Source organism: Agelaius phoeniceus, chromosome 1 (assembly GCF_051311805.1).
Source record: "Agelaius phoeniceus isolate bAgePho1 chromosome 1, bAgePho1.hap1, whole genome shotgun sequence".
Classification (NCBI taxonomy): domain Eukaryota; kingdom Metazoa; phylum Chordata; class Aves; order Passeriformes; family Icteridae; genus Agelaius; species Agelaius phoeniceus.
The window spans coordinates 154,687,793-154,709,827 of record NC_135265.1 but is presented as its reverse complement, the minus strand read 5'-3'; the positions used below and the strand labels follow the sequence as shown (position 1 = coordinate 154,709,827).

Here is a 22,035-nt window from a genome sequence, read left to right as displayed (position 1 = left end):
ATTTTTTCTTCTGGGATTTTTTTTTGTTTTGGGAATTTTTTCATTTGGGAATTTTGGGAATTTTTTCATTTGGGAATTTTTTCATTTAGGGGATTTTTTCTTCTGGGAATTTTGGGAATTTTTCCATTTGGGAATTTTTTCTTCTGGGAAATTTTTCACTTGGGAATTTTTTTATTTGGGAATTTTTTGGGGGGAATTTTTTCCATTTGGGAATTTTGGGGATTTTTTCTTTTGGGATTTTTTCTTCTGGGAATTTTGGGAATTTTTTCCTTCTGGGAATTTTTTCACTTGGGGAATTTTTTTCTTTTGGGAATTTTGGAAATTTTTTCATTTGAGAATTTTGGGAATTTTTTCTTCTGGGAATTTTTTCACTTGGGGATTTTGGGAATTTTTTATTTGGGAATTTTGGGACTTTTTTATTCTGGGATTTTTTTCTTTTGGGAATTATTTCTTTCGGGAATTTTTCCATTTGGGAATTTTGGGAATTATTTCCTTTGGGAATTTTTCTTTTGGGAATTTTTTCTTCTGGAATTTTGTTTTCCTTTGGAAATTTTGGGAATTATTTTCATTTGGGAATTTTTTCTTCCGGGATTTTTTTCTTCCGGGAATTTTTTCATTGGGGAATTTTGGGAATTTTTTCTTTTGGGAATTTTGGGAATTTTTTCTTTTGGGATTTTTTCATTTGGGAATTTTGGGAATTTTTTATTTGGGAATTTTTTCTTTTGGGAATTTTTCATTTGGGATTTTTTTCTGTTGGGAATTTTTTCTTTGGGAATTTTGGGAATTTTTCATTTGGGAATTAATTGTTCCCTTTGGGAATTTCGGGAATTATTTTCATTTGGGAATTTTGGGAATTGTTTCCTTTGGGAATTTTGGGAATTGTGTCTTTTGGGAACCTTGGGAATTTTTCCTTTTGGGAATGTTGGAATTTTTTCCATTTGGGAATTTTTTCCATTTGGGAATTTTTTCCATTTGGGAATTTTGGGAATTTTTTCTTCTGGGAATTTTTTTCATTTGGGAATTTTTTCTGTTGGGAAGTTTGGGAAATATTTCCTTTGGGAATTTTGGGAATTTTTTCTTTTGGGAATTTTTTCTTTTGGGAATTTTTTCTTTTGGGAATGTTGGGAATGTTTCCTTTGGGAATTTTGGGAATTGTTTCCTTTGGGAATTGTTCTTTTGGGAATTTTGGGAATTTTTTCACTTGGGAATTTTTTCTTTTGGGATTTTTTTTTCTTCTGGGAATTTTTTTTCTTTTGGGAATTTTTTCATTTGGGAATTTTGGGAATTTTTTCTTCTGGGAATTTTGGGAATTTTTCATTTGGGAATTTTGGGAATTGTTTCCTTTGGGAATTTTGGGAATTTTTTCCGTTGGGAATTGTTCCCTTTGGGAATTTTGGGAATTTTTTCTGTTGGGAATTTTGGGAATTGTTTCTGTTGGGAATTTTGGGAATTATTTTCATTTGGGAATTTTTTCTTTTGGGTTTTTTTTTCTTCTGGGAATTTTTTTCATTTGGGAATTTTCGGAATTTTTCATTTTGGAATTTTTTCTGTTGGGAATTTTGGGAATTTTTCCTTCTGGGATTTTTTTTGTTTTGGGAATATTTTCATTTGGGAATTTTTTCGTTTGGGAAGTTTGGGAATTATTTTCATTTGGGAAATTTTTCCTTTAGGAATTGTTTCCATTGGGAATGTTGGGAATTGTTCCCGTTGGGAATTTTGGGAATTTTTCCATTTGGGAATGTTGGGAATTGTTTCCTTTGGGAATTTCAGGAATTGTTCCCTTTGGGAATTTCGGGAATTGTTCCCTTTGGGAATTGCTCCCTTTGGAAATGTTGGGAATTATTTTTCTTTGGGAATTGTTTCTTTTGGGAATTTTGGGAATTGTTCCCTTTGGGAATTTCGGGATTTGTTCCCGTTGGGAACGTTGGGAATTGTTCCCTTTGGGAATTGTTCCCGTTGGGAATTTCGGGAATTGTTCCCTTTGGGAATTGCTCCCGTTGGGATTTTTTGGGAATTGTTTCCTTTGGGAATTTTGGGAATTGCTCCCTTTGGGAATTGCTCCCTTTGGGAATGTTGGGAATTATTTTTCTTTGGGAATTTTGGGAATTGCTCCCTTTGGGAATTTCGGGAATTGTTCCCGTTGGGAACGTTGGGAATTGCTCCCTTTGGGAGTTGTTCCCGTTGGGAATGTTGGGAATTGTTTCCTTTGGGAATTTGTTCCCGTTGGGAACGTTGGGAATTGTTTCCTTTGGGAATTTTTTCCTTTGGGAATGTTGGGAATTGTTCCCTTTGGGAGTTGTTCCCGTTGGGAATTTCGGGAATTGTTCCCTTTGGGAATTGTTCCCTTTGGGAATGTCGGGAATTTTTCCCTTTGGGAATTTCGGGAATTGTTCCCGTTGGGAACGTTGGGAATTGTTTCCTTTGGGAATGTTGGGAATTGTTCCCTTTGGGAGTTGTTCCCGTTGGGAATGTTGGGAATTGTTTCCTTTGGGAATTTCGGGAATTGTTCCCGTTGGGAATTTCGGGAATTTTTCCCATTGGGAATTCTGGGATTTGCTCCCTGTGTGGCCGGGCCCCACCTTGGTAGCAGAGCTGGATGCGCAGCAGGGCCCGGACGGAATCCAGGGCGAGGCGGCGAACGCCGGGAATTCCATCGGAGCAGCGCGGGACCAGCAGGGCCAGGACGGGAACCAGGGCTGGGAACGGAGCCAGGGACTGCGGGAGAGAAACACGGGAATGAACCCCGGGAATTCCATCGGAGCAGCGCGGGACCAGCAGGGCCAGGATGGGAACCAGGGCTGGGAACGGGGCCAGGGACTGAGGGGAAAAACGGGAATGAAGCCCGGGAATTCCATCGGAGCAGCGCGGGACCAGCAGGGCCAGGATGGGAACCAGGGCTGGGAACGGGGCCAGGGACTGAGGGGAAAAACGGGAATGAACCCCGGGAATTCCATCGGAGCAGCGCGGGACCAGCAGGGCCAGGATGGGAACCAGGGCCGGGAACGGAGCCAGGGACTGCAGGGAAAAAATGGGAAATAATGGGAATTGGGGGGAAAAAAACGGGGAATGGAATTAGGGAATAAAACCCCGGGAATTCCATCGGAGCAGCGCGGGACCAGCAGGGCCAGGATGGGAACCAGGGCTGGGAACGGAGCCAGGGACTGCAGGGAAAACAACGGGAATGAACCCCGGGAATTCCATCGGAGCAGCGCGGGACCAGCAGGGCCAGGAGGGGAACCAGGGCTGGGAACGGAGCCAGGGACTGCAGGGGGAGAGAAAAATGGGAATAAACCCCGGGAATTCCATCGGAGCAGCGCGGGACCAGCAGGGCCAGGATGGGAACCAGGGCTGGGAACGGAGCCAGGGACTGCGGGGAAAAAATGGGAATGATGGGAATTGGGGGGAAAAAAACGGGGAATGGAATTCAAGAATGGAATCTGGGAATGGAATGTGGGAATGGGGTTTGGGAATGGAATCTGAGCAAAAAATCGGGGAATAAAAGCTGGGGATGGAATTCAGGAATGGAATTTGGGAATGAACCCCGGGAATTCCATCGGAGCAGCGCGGGACCAGCAGGGCCAGGACCGGAACCAGGGCTGGGAACGGGGCCAGGGACTGCAGGGGGAGAAAAACGGGAATGATGGGAATGGTGGGAATGATGGGAAAAATGGAGATGATGGGGAAAATGGGAATAATGGGGATAATGGGAAAAATGGGGATAATGGGGATAATGGGAATAATGGGAAAAATGGGGATAATGGGGAAAATGGGAAGAATGGGAAAAATGGGAATAATGGGGATAAAGGGAATAATGGGAATAATGGGGAAAATGGGGAAAATGGGAAAAATGGGGATAATGGGAATAATGGGGATAATGGGGATAATGGGGAATAATGGGAAATAATGGGAATAATGGGAATGGGGAATGGGAATGGGAAAAATGGCAATAATGGGAAATAATGGGGATAGTGGGAATAATGGGGATAATGGGGATAATGGGAAAAACGGGAAAAACGGGGATAATGGGAATAATGGGGATAATGGGAATAATGGGAATAATGGGAAAAATGGGAAACAATGGGAAAAATGGGAATGGGAATAATGGGAAAAATGGGAAAAAAGGGGATAATGGGAAAAATGGGAATAATGGGAAAAACGGGAATAATGGGGATAATGGAAAAAATGGGAGAAATGGGGAATAATGGGGAATAATGGGAATAATGGGAATAATGGGGATAATGGAAATAATGGGGATAATGGGAAAAATGGGAATAGTGGGAATAATGGGGAAAATGGGAAAAATGGGGAAAATGGGAATAATGGGGAAAATGGGGAAAATGGGGAAAACGGGAAAAATGGGAATAATGGGGATAATGGGAATAATGAGAAATAATGGGGAAAATGGGGAATGGGAATGGGAAAAACGGGAATGATAGGAATGATGGGGATAATGGGGATAATGGGAATGATGGGGATAATGCGGATAATGGGAATGGGGAATGGGAATGGGAAAAACGGGAATGATGAGGATAATGGGGATAACGGGAAATAATGGGGAAAATGGGAAATAATGGGAATAATGGGAAAAATGGGGAAAAAGGGGATAATGGGAAAAATGGGAATAATGGGGAAAATGGGAAATAATGGGAAAAAATGGGGAAAATGGGAAAAATGGGAATAATGGGGATCATGGGAATAATGGGAAAAATGGGGATAATGGGAATAATGGGAATAGTGGGAATAATGAGAAATATGGGAATAATGGGAATGGGAATGGGGAATGGGAATGGGAATGGGGAATGGGAATGGGAATGGGGAATGGGAATGGGGAATGGGGAATGGGGAATGGGAATGGAATCCAGGAATGGGAAACTGGGAATGAAAACTGGGAATGGAAACTGGGAATGGAATCTGGGCATAAAAACAGGGAATGAAATTTGGGAAAGAAAACAGGGAATGGAATTCGGAAATAGAATTTGAGAATAAGAACATGGGAATGAAAACTAGGGATGAAAACCAGGAATGGAATTCAAGAATAAAAACCAGGAATGGAATTGGGAATGAAAACCAGGAATGGAATTGGGAATGAAAACCAGGACTGGAATCTGGAATGGAATTCAAGAATAAAAACCAGGAATGGAATTGGGAATGAAAACCGGGAATGGAATTGGGGAATGAAAACCAGGAATGGAATTGGGGAATGGAATCCGGGAATGGAATCCGGGAATGAAAACCAGGAATGGAATTGGGAATGAAAACCAGGAATGGAATCTGGGAATGAAAACCGGGAATGGAATCTGGGAATGAGAACCAGGAATGGAATCTGGGAATGAAAACCGGGAATGGAATCTGGGAATGAAAACCGGGAATGGAATTGGGAATGAAAACCGGGAATGGAATTGGGGAATGAAAACCAGGAATGGAATCCGGAATGGAATTCAAGAATAAAAACCAGGAATGGAATCCAGGAATGAAAACCGGGAATGGAGTTGGGGAATGGAATTCAAGAATAAAAAGCAGGAATGGAATCTGGGAATGAAAACCAGGAATGGAATCTGGGAATGAAAACCGGGAATGGAATTGGGGAATGAAAACCAGGAATGGAATCTGGGAATGAAAACCGGGAATGGAATTGGGGAATGAAAACCAGGAATGGAATCTGGGAATGAAAACCAGGAATGGAATTGGGGAATGAAAACCAGGAATGGAATCTGGGAATGAAAACCAGGAATGGAATCCGGAATGGAATTCAAGAATAAAAAGCAGGAATGGAATCTGGGAATGAAAACCGGGAATGGAATCTGGGAATGAAAACCGGGAATGGAATTGGGAATGAAAACCAGGAATGGAATCGGGGAATGAAAACCAGGAATGGAATTGGGAATGGAATTCAAGAATAAAAACCAGGAATGGAATCCGGGAATGAAAACCAGGACTGGAGTTGGGGAATGGAATTCAAGAATAAAAACCAGGAATGGAATTGGGGAATGAAAACCAGGAATGGAATCCGGGAATGGAATTCAAGAATAAAAACCAGGAATGGAATCGGGAATGGAATGTGGGGAGGAAAAATGGGGAATGAAATTCAGGAATGGAATTGGAGAAATTAAAGCTGGGAATGGAATTTGGGAGTGGGGAATAAAATCAGGAATGGGGTTTGGGAATAAAAACTGGGAATAAAATCTGGGAATAAAATCCAGGAATGAAATTTGGGAATGAAACTGAGGAATGAAAACTGGGAATGGAATTTCCCAAGTCCCTGGTGACTCCCATGGAGCTGATGCAGAAATTCCTATGATTATTCCCAAGATTATTGTTATTGTTATTATTATTATCATTATTATCATTATTATTATTATTACCATTATTACCATTATTATTATTATTATTATTATTATTATTATTATTATTATTATTATTATTACCATTATCATTACCACCATTATTATTACCATTATTATTGGTATTATCATTATTATAACTTTTATTATTACTTTTATTACAGGTATTATTTTAATTTTTATGTCAAATTTTATTTAATTTATGTTATTTCTATTTCAGAGGCTGTGGTGACTGACACTGACATGGAGCTGATGCAGAAATTCCTATTATTATTATTATTATTATTATTATTATTACCATTATTACCATTATTGTTTTTATTATTTTTTTTATTTTTATATTTATTTTTCCATAGAAATTTTCTTTAATTTATGTTATTTCTATTTCAGAGGCTGTGGTGACTGACACTGACATGGAGCTGATGCAGAAATTCCAATTATTTATTATTATTATTATTATTATTATTATTATTATTATTATTATATTAACACCATTATTTCCATTATTATTATCATTATTATTACCATTATTATTATTATTATTACCACCATTATTACCATTATTATTATTACCATTACCATTACCACCATTATTATTACCATTATTATTGGTATTATCATTATTATAACTTTTATTATTACTTTTATTACAGGTATTATTTTTATTTTTATATCAAACTTTTCTTTAATTTATGTTATTTCTATTTCAGAGGCTGTGGTGACTGACACTGACCTGGAGCTGGTGCAGAAATTCCTATTATTATTATTATTATTATTACTATTATATTATTATTATTACCACCATTATTACATTATTATTATTATTATCATTATTATTATTATTATTATTATTATTATTATTATTAGCATTAATATTACAATTATTATTATTATTATTATTACCACCATTATTACCATTATTATCATTATTATTATTACCATTACCACCATTATTATTACCATTATTATTGTTAATATCATTATTATAACTTTTATCATTACTTTTATTACAGGTATTATTTTTATTTTTATATCGAATTTTTCTTTATTTTATGTTATTTCTATTTCAGAGGCTGTGGTGACTGACACTGACCTGGAGCTGATGCAGAAATTCCTATTTTTATTACCAATATTATTATTATAATCATTATTAATACTTTTATTATTACTTTTATTATTGGTTTTATTGTTATTTTTATTTTTATATCGAATTTTTCTTTCATTTAATTTATGTTATTTCTATTTCAGAGGCTGTGGTGACTGACACTGACATGGAGCTGATGCAGAAATTCCTATTATTATTATTATTATTATTATTATTACCATTATTACCATTATTGTTTTTATTATTTTTTTTATTTTTATATTTATTTTTCCATAGAAATTTTCTTTAATTTATGTTATTTCTATTTCAGAGGCTGTGGTGACTGACACTGACCTGGAGCTGATGCAGAAATTCCAATATTATTATTATTATTATTATTATTATTATTATTATTATTATTATTATTATTATTACCACCATTATTACCATTATTATTATTACCATTACCATTACCACCATTATTATTACCATTTTTATTGTTATTATCATTATTATAACTTTTATTATTACTTTTATTACAGGTATTATTTTTATTTTTATATCGAATTTTTCTTTAATTTAATTTATTTCTATTTCAGAGGCTGTGGTGACTGACACTGACATGGAGCTGATGCAGAAATTCCTATTTTTATTATTATTATTATTATTATTATTATTATTATTACCACCATTATTACCTTATTATTACCATTATTATTATTATTATTATTATTATTATTATTATTATTATTATTATTATTATTATTATTATTACCACAATTATTACCATTATTATGATTATTATTATTACCATTACCATTACCACCATTATTATCACCATTATTATTGTTATTATCATTATTATAACTTTTATTATTACTTTTATTACAGGTATTATTTTTATTTTTATTTTTATATCGAATTTTTCTTTAATTTATGTTATTTCTATTTCAGAGGCTGTGGTGACTCTCACTGACATGGAGCTGATGCAGAAATTCCTATTATTATTATTATTATTATTATTATTATTATTATTATTATTATTACCATTATTACCTTATTATTACCATTACTATTATTACTATTATTACTATTATTACTACTATTATTATTATTATCCCACCATTATTATTATTACCACCATTATTACCATTATTATTATTATTATTATTATTATTATTATTATTATTATTAATGTTAATGTTAATGTTAATGTTAATGTTAATATTATTAATAAGATCATTATCATTATTTTTATTGGATTTTATTGGATTTTATTGGATTTTCTGTGTTTATTTCTCTTATTTCAGATGTTGCTGTGGGACTCCTGCTGCCATGGAGCTGCTGCAGGAATTTGTATTTTATTCTCATTTATTTATTTATTTGTTTGTTTATTTATTTCATATAATGGATTTATGGTATTTTCTGGTATTTTCTGGTATTTTATTGTGTCTATTTCTGTATAATTTTCCCCATTTTGTGACTCACACTGAGGCGCAGCTGCCTCAGGAATTCTGAGTTTATTCTCATTTATTTCTTTCCCTATTTATTGATTTGATATCATGGATTTATTGTATTTTATTGCATTTTATTGTATTGTATTTTACTTTATTTTACTTGATTTTATTTTATTTTATTTTATTTTATATTTTATTTTATTTTATTTTATATTTTCTTTCCCCGTTGTGTGACTCACGCAGACGCGCAGCTGCTGCCTCAGGAATTCTGATTTTATTCTCATTTATTTATTTCCTTATTTATTGATTTGCTATCATGGATTTCTTTTCTTTTCTTTTCTTTTCTTTTCTTTTCTTTTCTTTTCTTTTCTTTTCTTTTCTTTTCTTTTCTATTTTATTTTAGATTTGATTTGATTTGATTTTCTATTTTCTTTCCCCATTTGGTGACTCACGGTGACGCGCAGCTGCCTCAGGAATTCTGATTTTATTCTCTTTTTTTTTTTTATTTTATATTAGTTATTTTATTTTATTTTATTGTATTATATTTTATTTTATTTTATTTCCCCTTTGGTGACTCACGCTGATGCGCAGCTGTCCCAGGAATTCTGATTTTATTCTCATTTATATTTATTTTATTTTATTTTATTTTATTTTATTTTATTTTATTTATTTCCCTATTTATTGATTGATTAAATATCATGGATCTATTGGATTTTATTGTATTTTATGCTGTTTTGTGTGATTTTCCGTGTGTATTTTGTGACTCACGCTGAGGCGCAGCTGTCCCAGGAATTCTGATTTTATTCTCATTTATTTATTTATTGATTAGATATTTTATTTTATTTTATTTTATTTTATTTTATATTTTATTATTTAATATTATATTATTTTATTTTATTTTATTTTCCTGAGGCATTTGGTGACTCACGCTGAGGCGCAGGCGCTGCAGGAATCCTGATTTTATTCTCATTTATTTATTTCCCTATTTACTGATTTGATATCATGAATTTATTTTATTTTATTTTATCTTACTTTCCCTCCCCGTTCTGTGACTCACGGTGACGTGGAGCTGTCCCAGGAATTCTGAGTTTATTCTCATTTATATATTTTATTTTATTTTATTTTATTTTATATTTTATTTTATTTTATTTTATTTTATTTTATTTTATTTTATTTTATTTTATTTTATTTTATATTTTATTTTATTTCCCCTTTGGTGACTCACGGTGAGGCGCAGCTGTCCCAGGAATTCTGATTTTATTCTCATGTATATTTATTTTATTTTATTTTATTTTATTTTATTTTATTTTATTTTATTTTATTTTATTTTATTTTATTTTATATTTTATATTTTATATTTTATTTTATTTTATTTCCTCTCCCCATTCTGTGACTCACGGTGATGCGCAGCTGCTGCAGGAATTCTGATTTTATTCTCATTTATTTCTTTCATATATTTTATTTTATTTTATTTTATTTTATTTTATTTTATTTTATTTTATTTTATTTTATTTTATATTTTATTTTATTTCCCCTTTGGTGACTCGCGGTGAGGCGCAGCTGTCCCAGGAATTCTGATTTTATTCTCATGTATATTTATTTTATTTTATTTTATTTTATTTTATTTTATTTTATTTTATTTTATTTTATATTTTATATTTTATATTTTATTTTATTTTATTTCCTCTCCCCATTGTGTGACTCACGGTGATGCGCAGCTGTCCCAGGAATTCTGATTTTATTCTCATTTATTTCTTTCATATTTTTTATTTTATTTTATTTGATATTTTATTTGATATTTTATTTGATATTTTATTTGATATTTTATTTTATTTTATTTTATTTTATTTTATTTTATTTGATATTTTATTTTATTTTATTTTATTTTCTATTTTATTTTATTTCCTGTCCCCGTTCTGTGACTCACGGTGACGCGCAGCTGTCCCAGGAATTCTGATTTTATTCTCATTTATTTATTTGTTTTATATTATTTATTTGATATTATTTATTTTATATTTTATTTTATTTTATTTTATTTGATATTTTATTTTATTTTATTTTATATTTTATTTTATTTTATTTTATTTCCCATTGTGTGACTCACGCTGATGCGCAGCTGTCCCAGGAATTCTGATTTTATTCTCATTTATTTCTTTCCTTATTTAATAGATATTATTTTTTTTATATTATGTATTTTTTTCACTTTATATTTTATTTTATTTTATATTTTATATTTTATATTTTATATTTTATTTTATTTTATTTCCCCTTTGGTGACTCACGGTGACACGCAGCTGTCCCAGGAATTCTGATTTTATTCTCATTTATATTTATTTTATATTTTATTTTATTTGATATTTTATTTTATTTTATTTGATATTTTATTTTATTTTATTTTATTTTATTTTATTTTATTTTATTTTATTTTATTTTATTATTTCCCCATTGTGTGACTCACGGTGACGCGCAGCTGCCTCAGGAATTCTGAGTTTATTCTCATTTATATATTTTATTTTATTTTATTTTATTTTATTATATTTTATTTTATATTTTATTTTATTTTATTTTATTTTATTTTATTTGATATTTTATTGTATTATATTTTATTTTATTTCCTCATTGTGTGACTCACGCTGATGCGCAGCTGTCCCAGGAATTCTGAGTTTATTCTCATTTATATATTTTATTTTATTTTATTTTATATTTTATTTTATTTTATATTTTGTTTTATTTTATATTTTATTTTATTATTTCCCATTGTGTGACTCACGGTGACGCGGAGCTGTCCCAGGAATTCTGAGTTTATTCTCATTTATATTGATTTTATTTTACTTTATATTTTATTTGATATTTTATTTTATTTGATATTTTATTTTATTTTATATTTTATTTTATATTTTATATTTTATATTTTATTTTATTTCCCCTTTGGTGACTCACGGTGAGGCGCAGCTGTCCCAGGAATTCTGATTTTATTCTCATTTATATATTTTATTTTATTTTATTTTATTTTATTTTATTTTATTTGATATTTTATTTTATATTTTATATTTTATTTTATTTAATTTTCCCCGTTCTGTGACTCACGGTGACGCGGAGCTGTCCCAGGAATTCTGAGTTTATTCTCATTTATATATTTTATTTTATTTTATTTTATTTTATTTTATTTTATTTTATTTTATTTTATATTTTATATTTTATATTTTATTTGATTTTATTTCCCCATTTTGTGACTCACGGTGACGCGGAGCTGTCCCAGGAATTCTGAGTTTATTCTCATTTATATTGATTTTATTTTACTTTATATTTTATTTGATATTTTATTTTATTTTATTTTTTATTTTATTTTTTATTTTATATTTTATTTTATTTTTTATTTTATATTTTATTTTATTTTATTTTATATTTTATTTTATATTTTATTTTATTTTATATTTTACTTTATTTTATTTTATATTATATTTTAGTTTAGTTTAGTTTATTTTATATTTTATTTTATATTTTATTTTATATTTTATTTTATATTTTATTTTATTTCCCCATTTTGTGACTCACGGTGACGCGCAGCTGCCGCAGGAATTCTGAGTTTATTCTCATTTATTTATTTATTTTATATTATTTATTTTATATTATTAATTTTTTTAAATTTAATTTAATTTAATTTAATTTAATTTAATTTTATTTTATTATTTTATTTTATTTTATTTTCCCTCCCCTTTGGTGACTCACGGTGACGCGGAGCTGTCCCAGGAATTCTGATTTTATTCTCATTTATATTTTATTTTATATTTTATATTTTATATTTTATATTTTATATTTTATATTTTATATTTTATATTTTATATTTTATATTTTATATTTTATATTTTATTTGATTTTATTTCCCATTTTGTGACTCACGGTCACGCGCAGCTGTCCCAGGAAGGTTCCCAGCAGGGCCTCGCTGACTCCGAGCGCTCGCAGCCGCTCCTGGGGGCGCGGGGAGCGGATCCAGGGCCCCAAATGCTGGCAAAGAATGAACAGGGAAATGCTGGGAATCAATGGATGGGAAATCCCAGAATTCCAGCTGGGAAATCCCAAAAATTCCAGCAGAAAAATGCCACAATCCCAGCTGGAAAATCCCCAAAATCCCAGCAGGAAAATCCCCAAAATCCCAGCAGGAACTCCAGGGCAAAATGCTGGGATTGCAGCAGGAAAATCCCAGAATCCCAGCAGGGAAAGCCCCAAAATCCCAGCAGGGAAATCCCAAAATTCCAGCAGGGAAATCCCAAAATTCCAGCTGGAAAATCCCCAAAATTGCAGCAGGAAAATCCAAAAAAATGCTGGAATTCCAGCAGGAAAATGCCAAAAACCCAGCAGGGAAATCCCAAAATTCCAGCAGGAGAATCCCCAAAATCACAGCAGGAGAATCCCAGAATTCCAGCGGGAAAATCCCAAAATTCCAGCAGGGAAATCCCAAAATTGCAGCAGGAAAATCCAAAAAAATGCTGGAATTCCAGCAGGGAAATCCCAAAAACCCAGCACGGAAATCCCAGAATCCCAGCAGGGAAAGCCCAAAATTCCAGCAGGAAAATCCCAAAAATTCCAGCAGGGAAAGCCCAAAATTCCAGCAGGAAAATCCCCAAACTGCAGTGGGAAAATCCCCAAATTCCAGCAGGAGAATCCCCAGAATCCCAGCAGGAAAATCCCAAAATTGCAGCAGGAAAATCCAAAAAAATGCTGGGATTGCAGCAGGAAAATGCCAAAATTCCAACAGGAGAATCCCAGAATTCCAGTGGGAAAATCCCAAAATTCCAGCAGGAACTCCAGGGGAAAATGCTGGGATTGCAGCAGGAAAATCCCAGAATACCAGCAGGAAAAATTCAAAAAAATCCTGGAATTCCAGCAGGAAAATCCCAAAATTCCAGCAGGAAATCCCAGAATTCCAGCAGGAGAATCCCCAAAATCACAGCAGGAAAATCCCCAAAATTCCAGCAGGGAAATCCCCAAAATTCCAGCAGGGAAATCCCAAAATTCCAGCAGGGAAATCCCAAAATTCCAGCTGGAAAATCCCCAAAATTGCAGCAGGAAAATCCAAAAAAATGCTGGAATTCCAGCAGGAAAATCCCAAAAACCCAGCAGGAAAATCCCAAAATTCCAGCAGGAAAATCCCCAAAATCCCAGCAGGAAAATCCCAGAATTCCAGTGGGAAAATCCCCAGAATTCCAGCAGGAGAATCCCAAAATTGCAGCAGGAAAATCCAAAAAAGTGCTGGGATTGCAGCAGGAAAATGCCAAAATTCCAGCAGGAAAATCCCAGAATCAGAGCAGGAGAATCCCCAAAATTCCAGCAGGGAAAGCCCAAAATTCCACCAAGAAAAATCCCAAAATTCCAGCTGGAAAATCCCCAGAATTCCAGCAGGAAAATCCCAGAATCACAGCAGGAGAATCCCCAAAATTCCAGCAGGGAAAGCCCAAAATTTCAGCAGGAAAATCCCAGAATTCCAGCAGGAAAATCCCCAGAATTCCAGCAGGAGAATCCCAAAATTCCAGCAGGAAAATCCCCAAAATCCCAGCAGGAGAATCCCAAAATTCCAGCAAGAACGGGGAAAATGTTGGGATTGCAGGGAAAATCCCAAAATTCCAGCAGGAAAATCCCAGAATCCCAGCAGGGAAATCCCACAATTCCATGGGAAATCCCCAAAATTGCACCAGGAAATCCCATAATTCCAGCAGGAAAATTCCCAAAAATTCCAGCAGGAAAATCCCCAAAATTCCAGCAGGAGAATCCCAAAATTCCAGCAGGGAAATCCCAGAATTCCAGCAAGAACAGGGAAAATCCGAAAATCCCAGCAGGAACGGGGAAAATGCTGGGATTGCAGGGAAAATCCCAAAAATCCAGCAGGAAAATCCAAAAAAATGCTGGAATTCCAGCAGGGAAAATCCCCAAAATTCCAGTGGGAAAATCCCCAGAATCCCAGCAAGGAAATCCCAGAATTCCAGCAGGAAAATCCCAAAATTGCAGCAGGAAAATCCCAGAATTCCAGGAGAAAATCCCGGAATTCCAAGGGAAAAAATCTTGGGATTCTGACGGGAAAATCCTCAAATTCTGGAGGGAGAACCCAGGAATTCAGGTGGGAAAATGCTGGAATTCTAAATGGGAAATCCTGGAATTCTGGTGGGAGAATCCTGGAATTCTGGCAGGAAATTCTTGGAATTGTTAAGGGAAAATCTTGGGATTCTGCGGAGAAAATCCCAAAACTCTACAGGGAAAATCCTGGAATTCTACTGGGAAAATCCTGAAATTTGGGCAGGGAAAATGCTGGAATTCCAAGAGGAAAATCCTGGGATTCTACAGGGAAAATGTTGGAATTTCGCTGGGAAAATCCTGGAATTCCAGTGGGAAAATGCTGGAATTCGACAGGGAAAATCCTGGAATTCTGGTGGGGAAAATCTTGGAATTCTGGCAGGGAAGCTCTGAAATTCTTGAGGAGAAATTCTGGAATTCTACAGGGAAAAATCCCACAGGTCTGGGGGAAAAATGCTGGAATTCTCCAGGGAAAATCCTGGAAATCCAAGAGGAAAATCCTGGGGTTCTTGCAGGAAAATCTTGGAATTCTGCAGGGAAAATCCTGGAATTCTACTGGGAAAATCTTGGAATTCCAAGAGGAAAATGCTGGAATTCTGGCAGGGAAAGTCTTGGAATTCTACAGGAAAAATCCTGGAATTCTGGCAGGGAAGCTCTGAAATTCTGGGGGGTAAAATCCCAGAATTTTACTGGAAAATTGCTGGAATTCTGGTGGGAAAACCTTGGAATTCCTAAAGGGAAAATCCTTGAATTCTCCTGGGAAAATGTTGGAATTCTGGCAGGGAAGCTCTGAAATTCTGGGGGAGAAAATCCTGGAATTTTGGTGGGAAAATCCTGGAATTCTACAGGGGAAAACCCTGGAATTCTGGCAGGGAAGCTCTCTGGAATTCCAAAGGGAAAATCCCCAAATTCTACTGGGAAATCCCAGAATTCCAGTGGGAAAATGTTGGAATTCTACTGGGAAAATCCTGGAATTCTGGCAGGGAAAATCTTGGAATTCTACTGGGAAACTGTCGGAATTCCAAGAGGAAAATGCTGGAATTCTACTTGGAAAATGCTGGAATTCTGGCAACGAAAATCTTGGAATTCTATTGGGAAATCTTGGAATTCTGGCAGGGAAGCGCTGGAATTCTTGAGAAATTCTGGAATTCTACTGGGAAAAGTGCCACAGTTCTGGGGGAAAAATGCTGGAATTCCGGTGGGAAAACCTTGGAATTCAGGCAGGGAAAATCCTGGAATTCTCCTGGGAAAATCTTGGAATTCTACTGGGAAAATGTCAGAATTCCAGGAGGAAAATCCTGGAATTCTACTTGGAAAATCTTGGAATTCAGGCAGGGAAGCTCTAGGAATTCTGGGGGAAAATCCTGGAATTCTGGTAGGAAAATCTTGGAATTCAGGCAGGGAAAAATCCTAGAATTCTACAAGAAAAATGCTGGAATTCTACTGGGAAAATCCTGGAATTCTGGCAGGGAAGCTCTGAAATTCTGGGGGGGAAATCCTGGAATTCTGGTGGGAAAATCTTGGAATTCCAAAGGGAAAATCCCGGAATTCTGGCAGGAATTCCCTGGCCAGAGCTGCTCCCATTTTCCCCAGGATGAGCCCCAGAGCTTTTCCTGGGAATTTCCCCATTCCCAGAATTCCCGGAATTCCCAGAATTCCCGGAATTCCCAGAATTCCCCATTCCTCAGAATTTCCCCACGATCCCTACAAATCCTGGAGCCGCCTCACACCTCCCAAAATTCCCCAAATAATTCCCAAATAATTCCCCAAATATTTCCCAAAATTCCCAAAATAATTCCCAAATAATTCCCAAAATAATTCCCAAAATTAAAAAAAATTATCCCAGAATTCCCAACATTCCCCCAAAAATTCCCTACATAATTCCCTACATAATTCCCCAAAAATTCCCCCAAAAATTTCTTAAAATTCCCAAAATCCCCCCAAATTCCCTAATAATTCCCAAAATCCCAAATAATTCCCACCAAAATTCCCCAAATTCCCGCCAAAATTCCCCCAAAATTCCCCCCAAATTTCCCCAAATTCCCCCAAAATTCCTCAAAATCCATCAAAATCCCAAAATAATTCCCAAAATTCACCCTAAAATCCATCAAAATCCCCCCAAATTCCATCAAAATCCCCAAATAATTCCCAAAATCCCCCAAAAATCCCCAAAATCCATCAAAATCTCCCAAATAATTCCCCAAAATTCCATCAAAATCCCCCAAATAACTCCCAAAACTCCATAAAAATTCCCCAAAACTGCCCCCAAATAATTCCCAGAATTCCATCAAAATCCCCCAAATAGCTCCCAGAATTCTCCCAAAATTCCAAGAAAATCCCCCAAATAATTCCCAAAATTCCATCAAAATTCACCAAAATTCCCCCCAAAATCCCCCAAATAATTCCCAAAATTCCCCCTAAAATCCCCCAAATAATCTCCAAAATTCCCCCTAAAATTCCCCAAAATCCATCAAAAGCCCCAAAATAATTCCCAAAAAACCCCAAATACTCCCCAAATTCCCCCAAATAATTCCCCCAATAATCCCTAAAATCCCCAAAATCCCCCCAAAATTGCCCCCAAAAATCCCCCAAAAATCCCCAAACAATTCCCAGAATTCCCCCAAAATCCCCAAATAATTCCCCAAAATTCCATCAAAATTTCCCCAAATTCCATCAAAATCCCCCCAAATCATCCCCAAATTCCATCAAAAATTCCCCCTAAAATCCCCCAAATTCCCCCTACAATCCCCCAAATAATCCCCAAAATTCCCAGAATTAAAAAAAAATTCCCAAAATTTCTACCCAAAATCCCCCAAACAATTCCCAGAATTCCCCCAAATCCCCCAAATAATTCCCCGAATGCCATCGAAATTCCCCAAAATTCCCCAAATTCCCCCACCAAATTCCCCAAATAATCCCCCAAAATCCCCAAAATAATCCCCAAAATCCTCCAAATAATTCCCAGAATTCTCCCCAAAATTTCCCCCAAATAATCCCCAAATTCCATCAAAAATTTCCCCAAATAATTCCCAGAATTCCCCCAAAATAAATCGCAAATTCCCCCAAATAATCCCCAAAATTCCACCAAAATCCCCCAAATAATCCCCAAATTCCATCAAAAATTTCCCCAAAATCCCCCAAAATCCCCCTAAAATCCCCCCAAAATCCCTCCAAACAATTCCCCAAATTCCCCAAAATCCCCCCCAAATCCCCAAAATAGTTCCCAAAATTCCCCCTAAAATCCCCCCAGAATCCCCCCAAATCTCCCCAAATTCCCCCAAAATTCCACCAAAATCCCCCAAATAATCCCCAAAATAGTTCCCAAAATTCCCCCTAAAATCCCCCAAAATCCCCAAAATCCCCAAATAATTCCCCCAAATTCCCCAAATAATTCCCCCAAAATTCCCCCAAATCCCCCCAAAATTCCATCAAAATCCCCCAAATAATCCCCAAATTCCCCCAAATAATTCCCCAAATAATCCCTAAAATCCCCCAAATAATTCCCAGAATTCCCCCCAAAATCCTCCAAATAATTCCCAAAATTCCCCCCAAAATTTCCCCCAAATAATCCCCAAGTTCCATCAAAAATTCCCCCTAAAATCCCCCAAATAATCCCCAAATTCCCCCCAAAATCCACCAAAATCCATCAAAATCCCCCCAGATAATCCCCAAATAATCCCCAAAATCCCCCAAACTCCATCAAAATCTCCCAAATAATTCCCAAAATTCCATAAAAATTCCCCAAATAGTTCCCAGAATTCTCCCAAAATTCCAGAAAAATCCCCCAAATAATCCCCAAAATCCCCCAAAATTCCCCAAATAATCCCCAAAATCCCCCAGAATTCCCCCAAAATCCCCAAAATAGTTCCCAAAATTCCCCCTAAAATTCCCCCAAAATCCCCCAAATCCCCAAAATAATTCCCTAAAATTCCCCCCAAATCCCCCCAATAATTCCCCCAAAATTCCCCAAATAATCCCCAAAATTCCCTCCAAAATCCCCCAATAATTCCCAGAATTCCCCCCAAAATCCCCCAAATAATTCCCAAAATTCCATCAAAATTTCCCCAAATAATTCCCAAAATTCCAGCAAAATCCCCCAAATAATCCCCAAATTCCATCAAAATCCCCAAAATTCCCCCCAAAATTCCCCCGAATTCCCCAAACAATTCCCCAAATTAATCCCCAAAATTCCACCAAAATCCCCCAAATAATCCCCAAATTCCATCAAAAATTTCCCCAAAATCCCCCAAATAATTCCCAAAATTCCCCAAAATTTCCCCCAGAATTCCCCCGAAAATCCCCAAAATTCCAGCAAAATTCCCCAAACAATTCCCAGAATTCCCCCTAAAATCCCCCAAAATTCATCAAAATCCCCAAATAATCCCCAAAATTCCAGCAAGATTTCCCCCAAATAATTCCCAAAATCCCCCAAATAATCTCCAAAATTCCACCTAAAGTTCCCCAAAATCTATCAAAAGCCCCAAAATAATTCCCAAAAAACCCCAACATCCCCCCAAAAATCCCCAAATAATTCCCAGAATTCCCCAAAATACCCCAAATAATTCCCAAAATCCCCCAAAAATCCCCCAAAAATCCCCCAAATAATTCCCAAAATTCCCCCTAAATTCCCCCCAAGTCTCCCCAAAATTCCCCAAAATCGCCCAAATAATTCCCCCAAAATTCCGCCAAATCCCCCCAAAATTCCATCAAAATCCCCCAAATAATCCCCAAATTCCCCCAAATAATTCCCCAAATAATCCCTAAAATCCCCCCCAAAATCCTCCAAATAATTCCCAAAATTCCCCCTAAAATCCCCCAAAATTCCCCCAAATAATTCCCAAATCCCCCAAAATCCCCAAAATTCCCCCCAAAATTCCCCCAAATTCCCCAAACAATTCCCCAAATTAATCCCCAAAATCACCCCCAAATTCCCGAAACAATTCCCAAAATTGCCCAAATAATTCCCCCAAACAATTCCCAAATCCCCCAAAATCCCCCAGAATTCCCAAAATTCCCAAAATTCCCGGAATTCGGGCACTGACCATGAAGATCTCCTGGAGGCCGCCGGGGTTCGGGCGCCTCTGGAGGAGCCCCTGGAGCAGCTCCGTGAGAGCCCCCAGGGCCTCCCTGAGCAAATCCTGGAAAAATCCCGGAATTCTGGGATTGGGAACGGCCTGGGATCCACAAATCCAACAAATCCAGGGAAAAAACATTGGGAATTTTGGGGGGGTTTTGGAAATTTTGGGCGGGGGGGGAAATTTGGGGGAATTTTGGGATGGGAATAATGGGAATGGAAAAAATGGGAATTGTGGGAATTGTGGGAATGGAAAATTTGGAATGGGAATAATGGGAATAATGGGAAAAATGGGAAAAATGGGAATAATGGGAATGGAAAAATGGGAATTATGGCATTAATGGGAATTATGGCATTAATGGGAATTATGGGAATTGTGGGAATTGTGGGAATGGAAAATTTGGAATGGGAATAATGGGGAAAATGGGAATAATGGGGAAAATGGGAACGGAAAAATGGGAATTATGGCATTAATGGGAATTATGGCATTAATGGGAATAATGGGAATTGTGGGAATGCAAAATTTGGAATGGGAACAATGGGAATAATGGGAATAGAAAAATTTGGAATGGGAAGAATGGGAACAATGGGAATAATGGGAATGGGAAACTGGGAAGAATGGGAATTATGGGAATAATGGGAATAATGGGAATGGAAAAATGGGAAAAATGGGAATTATGGGAATTGTGGGAATGGAAAATTTGGAATGGGAATAATGGGAAAAATGGGAATGGAAAAATGGGAATTATGGCATTAATGGGAATAATGGGAATAATGGGATAAGTGGGAATAATGGGAATAATGGGATTAATGGGAATAATGGGAAACTGGGAATAATGGGATTAATGGGAATAATGGGAATGGAAAGATTTGGAATGGGAATGAGGGGAATGGAAAATTTGGAATGGGAATAATGGGAATAATGGGGACTATGGGAACAATGGGAATTCTGGGAATAATGGGAACAATAGGAATGGGAAAATTTGGAATGGGAATAATGAGAATGGAAAAAATGGGAAGGGAAAACTGGGAATAAGAGGAATAATGGGAATAATGGGGAAAATGGGGAAAATGGGAATGGAAAAATGGGAATTATGGCATTAATGGGAATAATGGGAAAAATGGGGAAACTGGGAATAATGGGAATTATGGGAATTATGGGAATGCAAAATTTGGAATGGGAATAATGGGAATAATGGGAAAAATAGGAATAAAGGGAAGAATGGGAATAATGGGAATAATGGGAATTACGGGAACACAAAATTTGGAATGGGAATAATGGGAACAATGGGAAAAATGGGAACAATGGGAATAATGGGAATGGGAAACTGGGAAGAATGGGAATTATGGGAATAATGGGAATTATGGGAATTATGGGAATAATGGGAATAATAGGGATAATGGGAATGGAAACAATTGGAATAATGGGAATAAGGGGAATAATGGGGAAAATGGGGAAAATGGGAATGGAAAAATTTGGAATGGGAATAATGGGAATAATGGGAATGGAAACATTTGGAATGGGAATAATGAGATTAATGGGAACAATAGGAATGATGGGAATAACGGGAATGGGAAAATTTGGAATGGGAATAATGGGAATAATGGGAACAATGGGAATAATAGGAATAATGGGAATGGAAACATTTGCAATGGAAAAATGGGAATAAAGGGAATAATGGGATAAGTGGGAATAATGGGAATGGAAAAATTTGGAATGGGAATAATGGGAATAATGGGAATGGAAAAATTGGAATAATGGGAATAATGGGAATAATGGGAATAATGGGAATAATGGGAATGGAAAGATTTGGGAGTAATGGGAATGGAAAAATGGGAATAACGGGAATAATGGGAATGGAAAAATTCGGAATGGGAAAGTGGGAATTATGGGAATTATGGGAATGGAAACATTTGGAATGGGAATAGTGGGAACAATGGGAAAAACGGGAATGCAAAATTTTTAATTGGAATTATGGGAATTATGGGAATAATGAGAATGGAAAAATTTGG

General features: G+C 35.7%; 1 protein-coding gene across 1 annotated transcript in view; it reads right to left on the bottom strand.

Annotated features, from left to right (window-relative positions):
• The window catches only part of MROH1 (maestro heat like repeat family member 1), a 241,668-nt gene that overhangs the window by 59,025 nt on the left and 160,608 nt on the right, over positions 1–22,035 (bottom strand). The window contains 3 exon segments of the mRNA XM_077174443.1: positions 2,580–2,715; positions 12,783–12,887; positions 19,991–20,086. Coding sequence (XP_077030558.1) covers positions 2,580–2,715; positions 12,783–12,887; positions 19,991–20,086 — 337 coding nt within the window.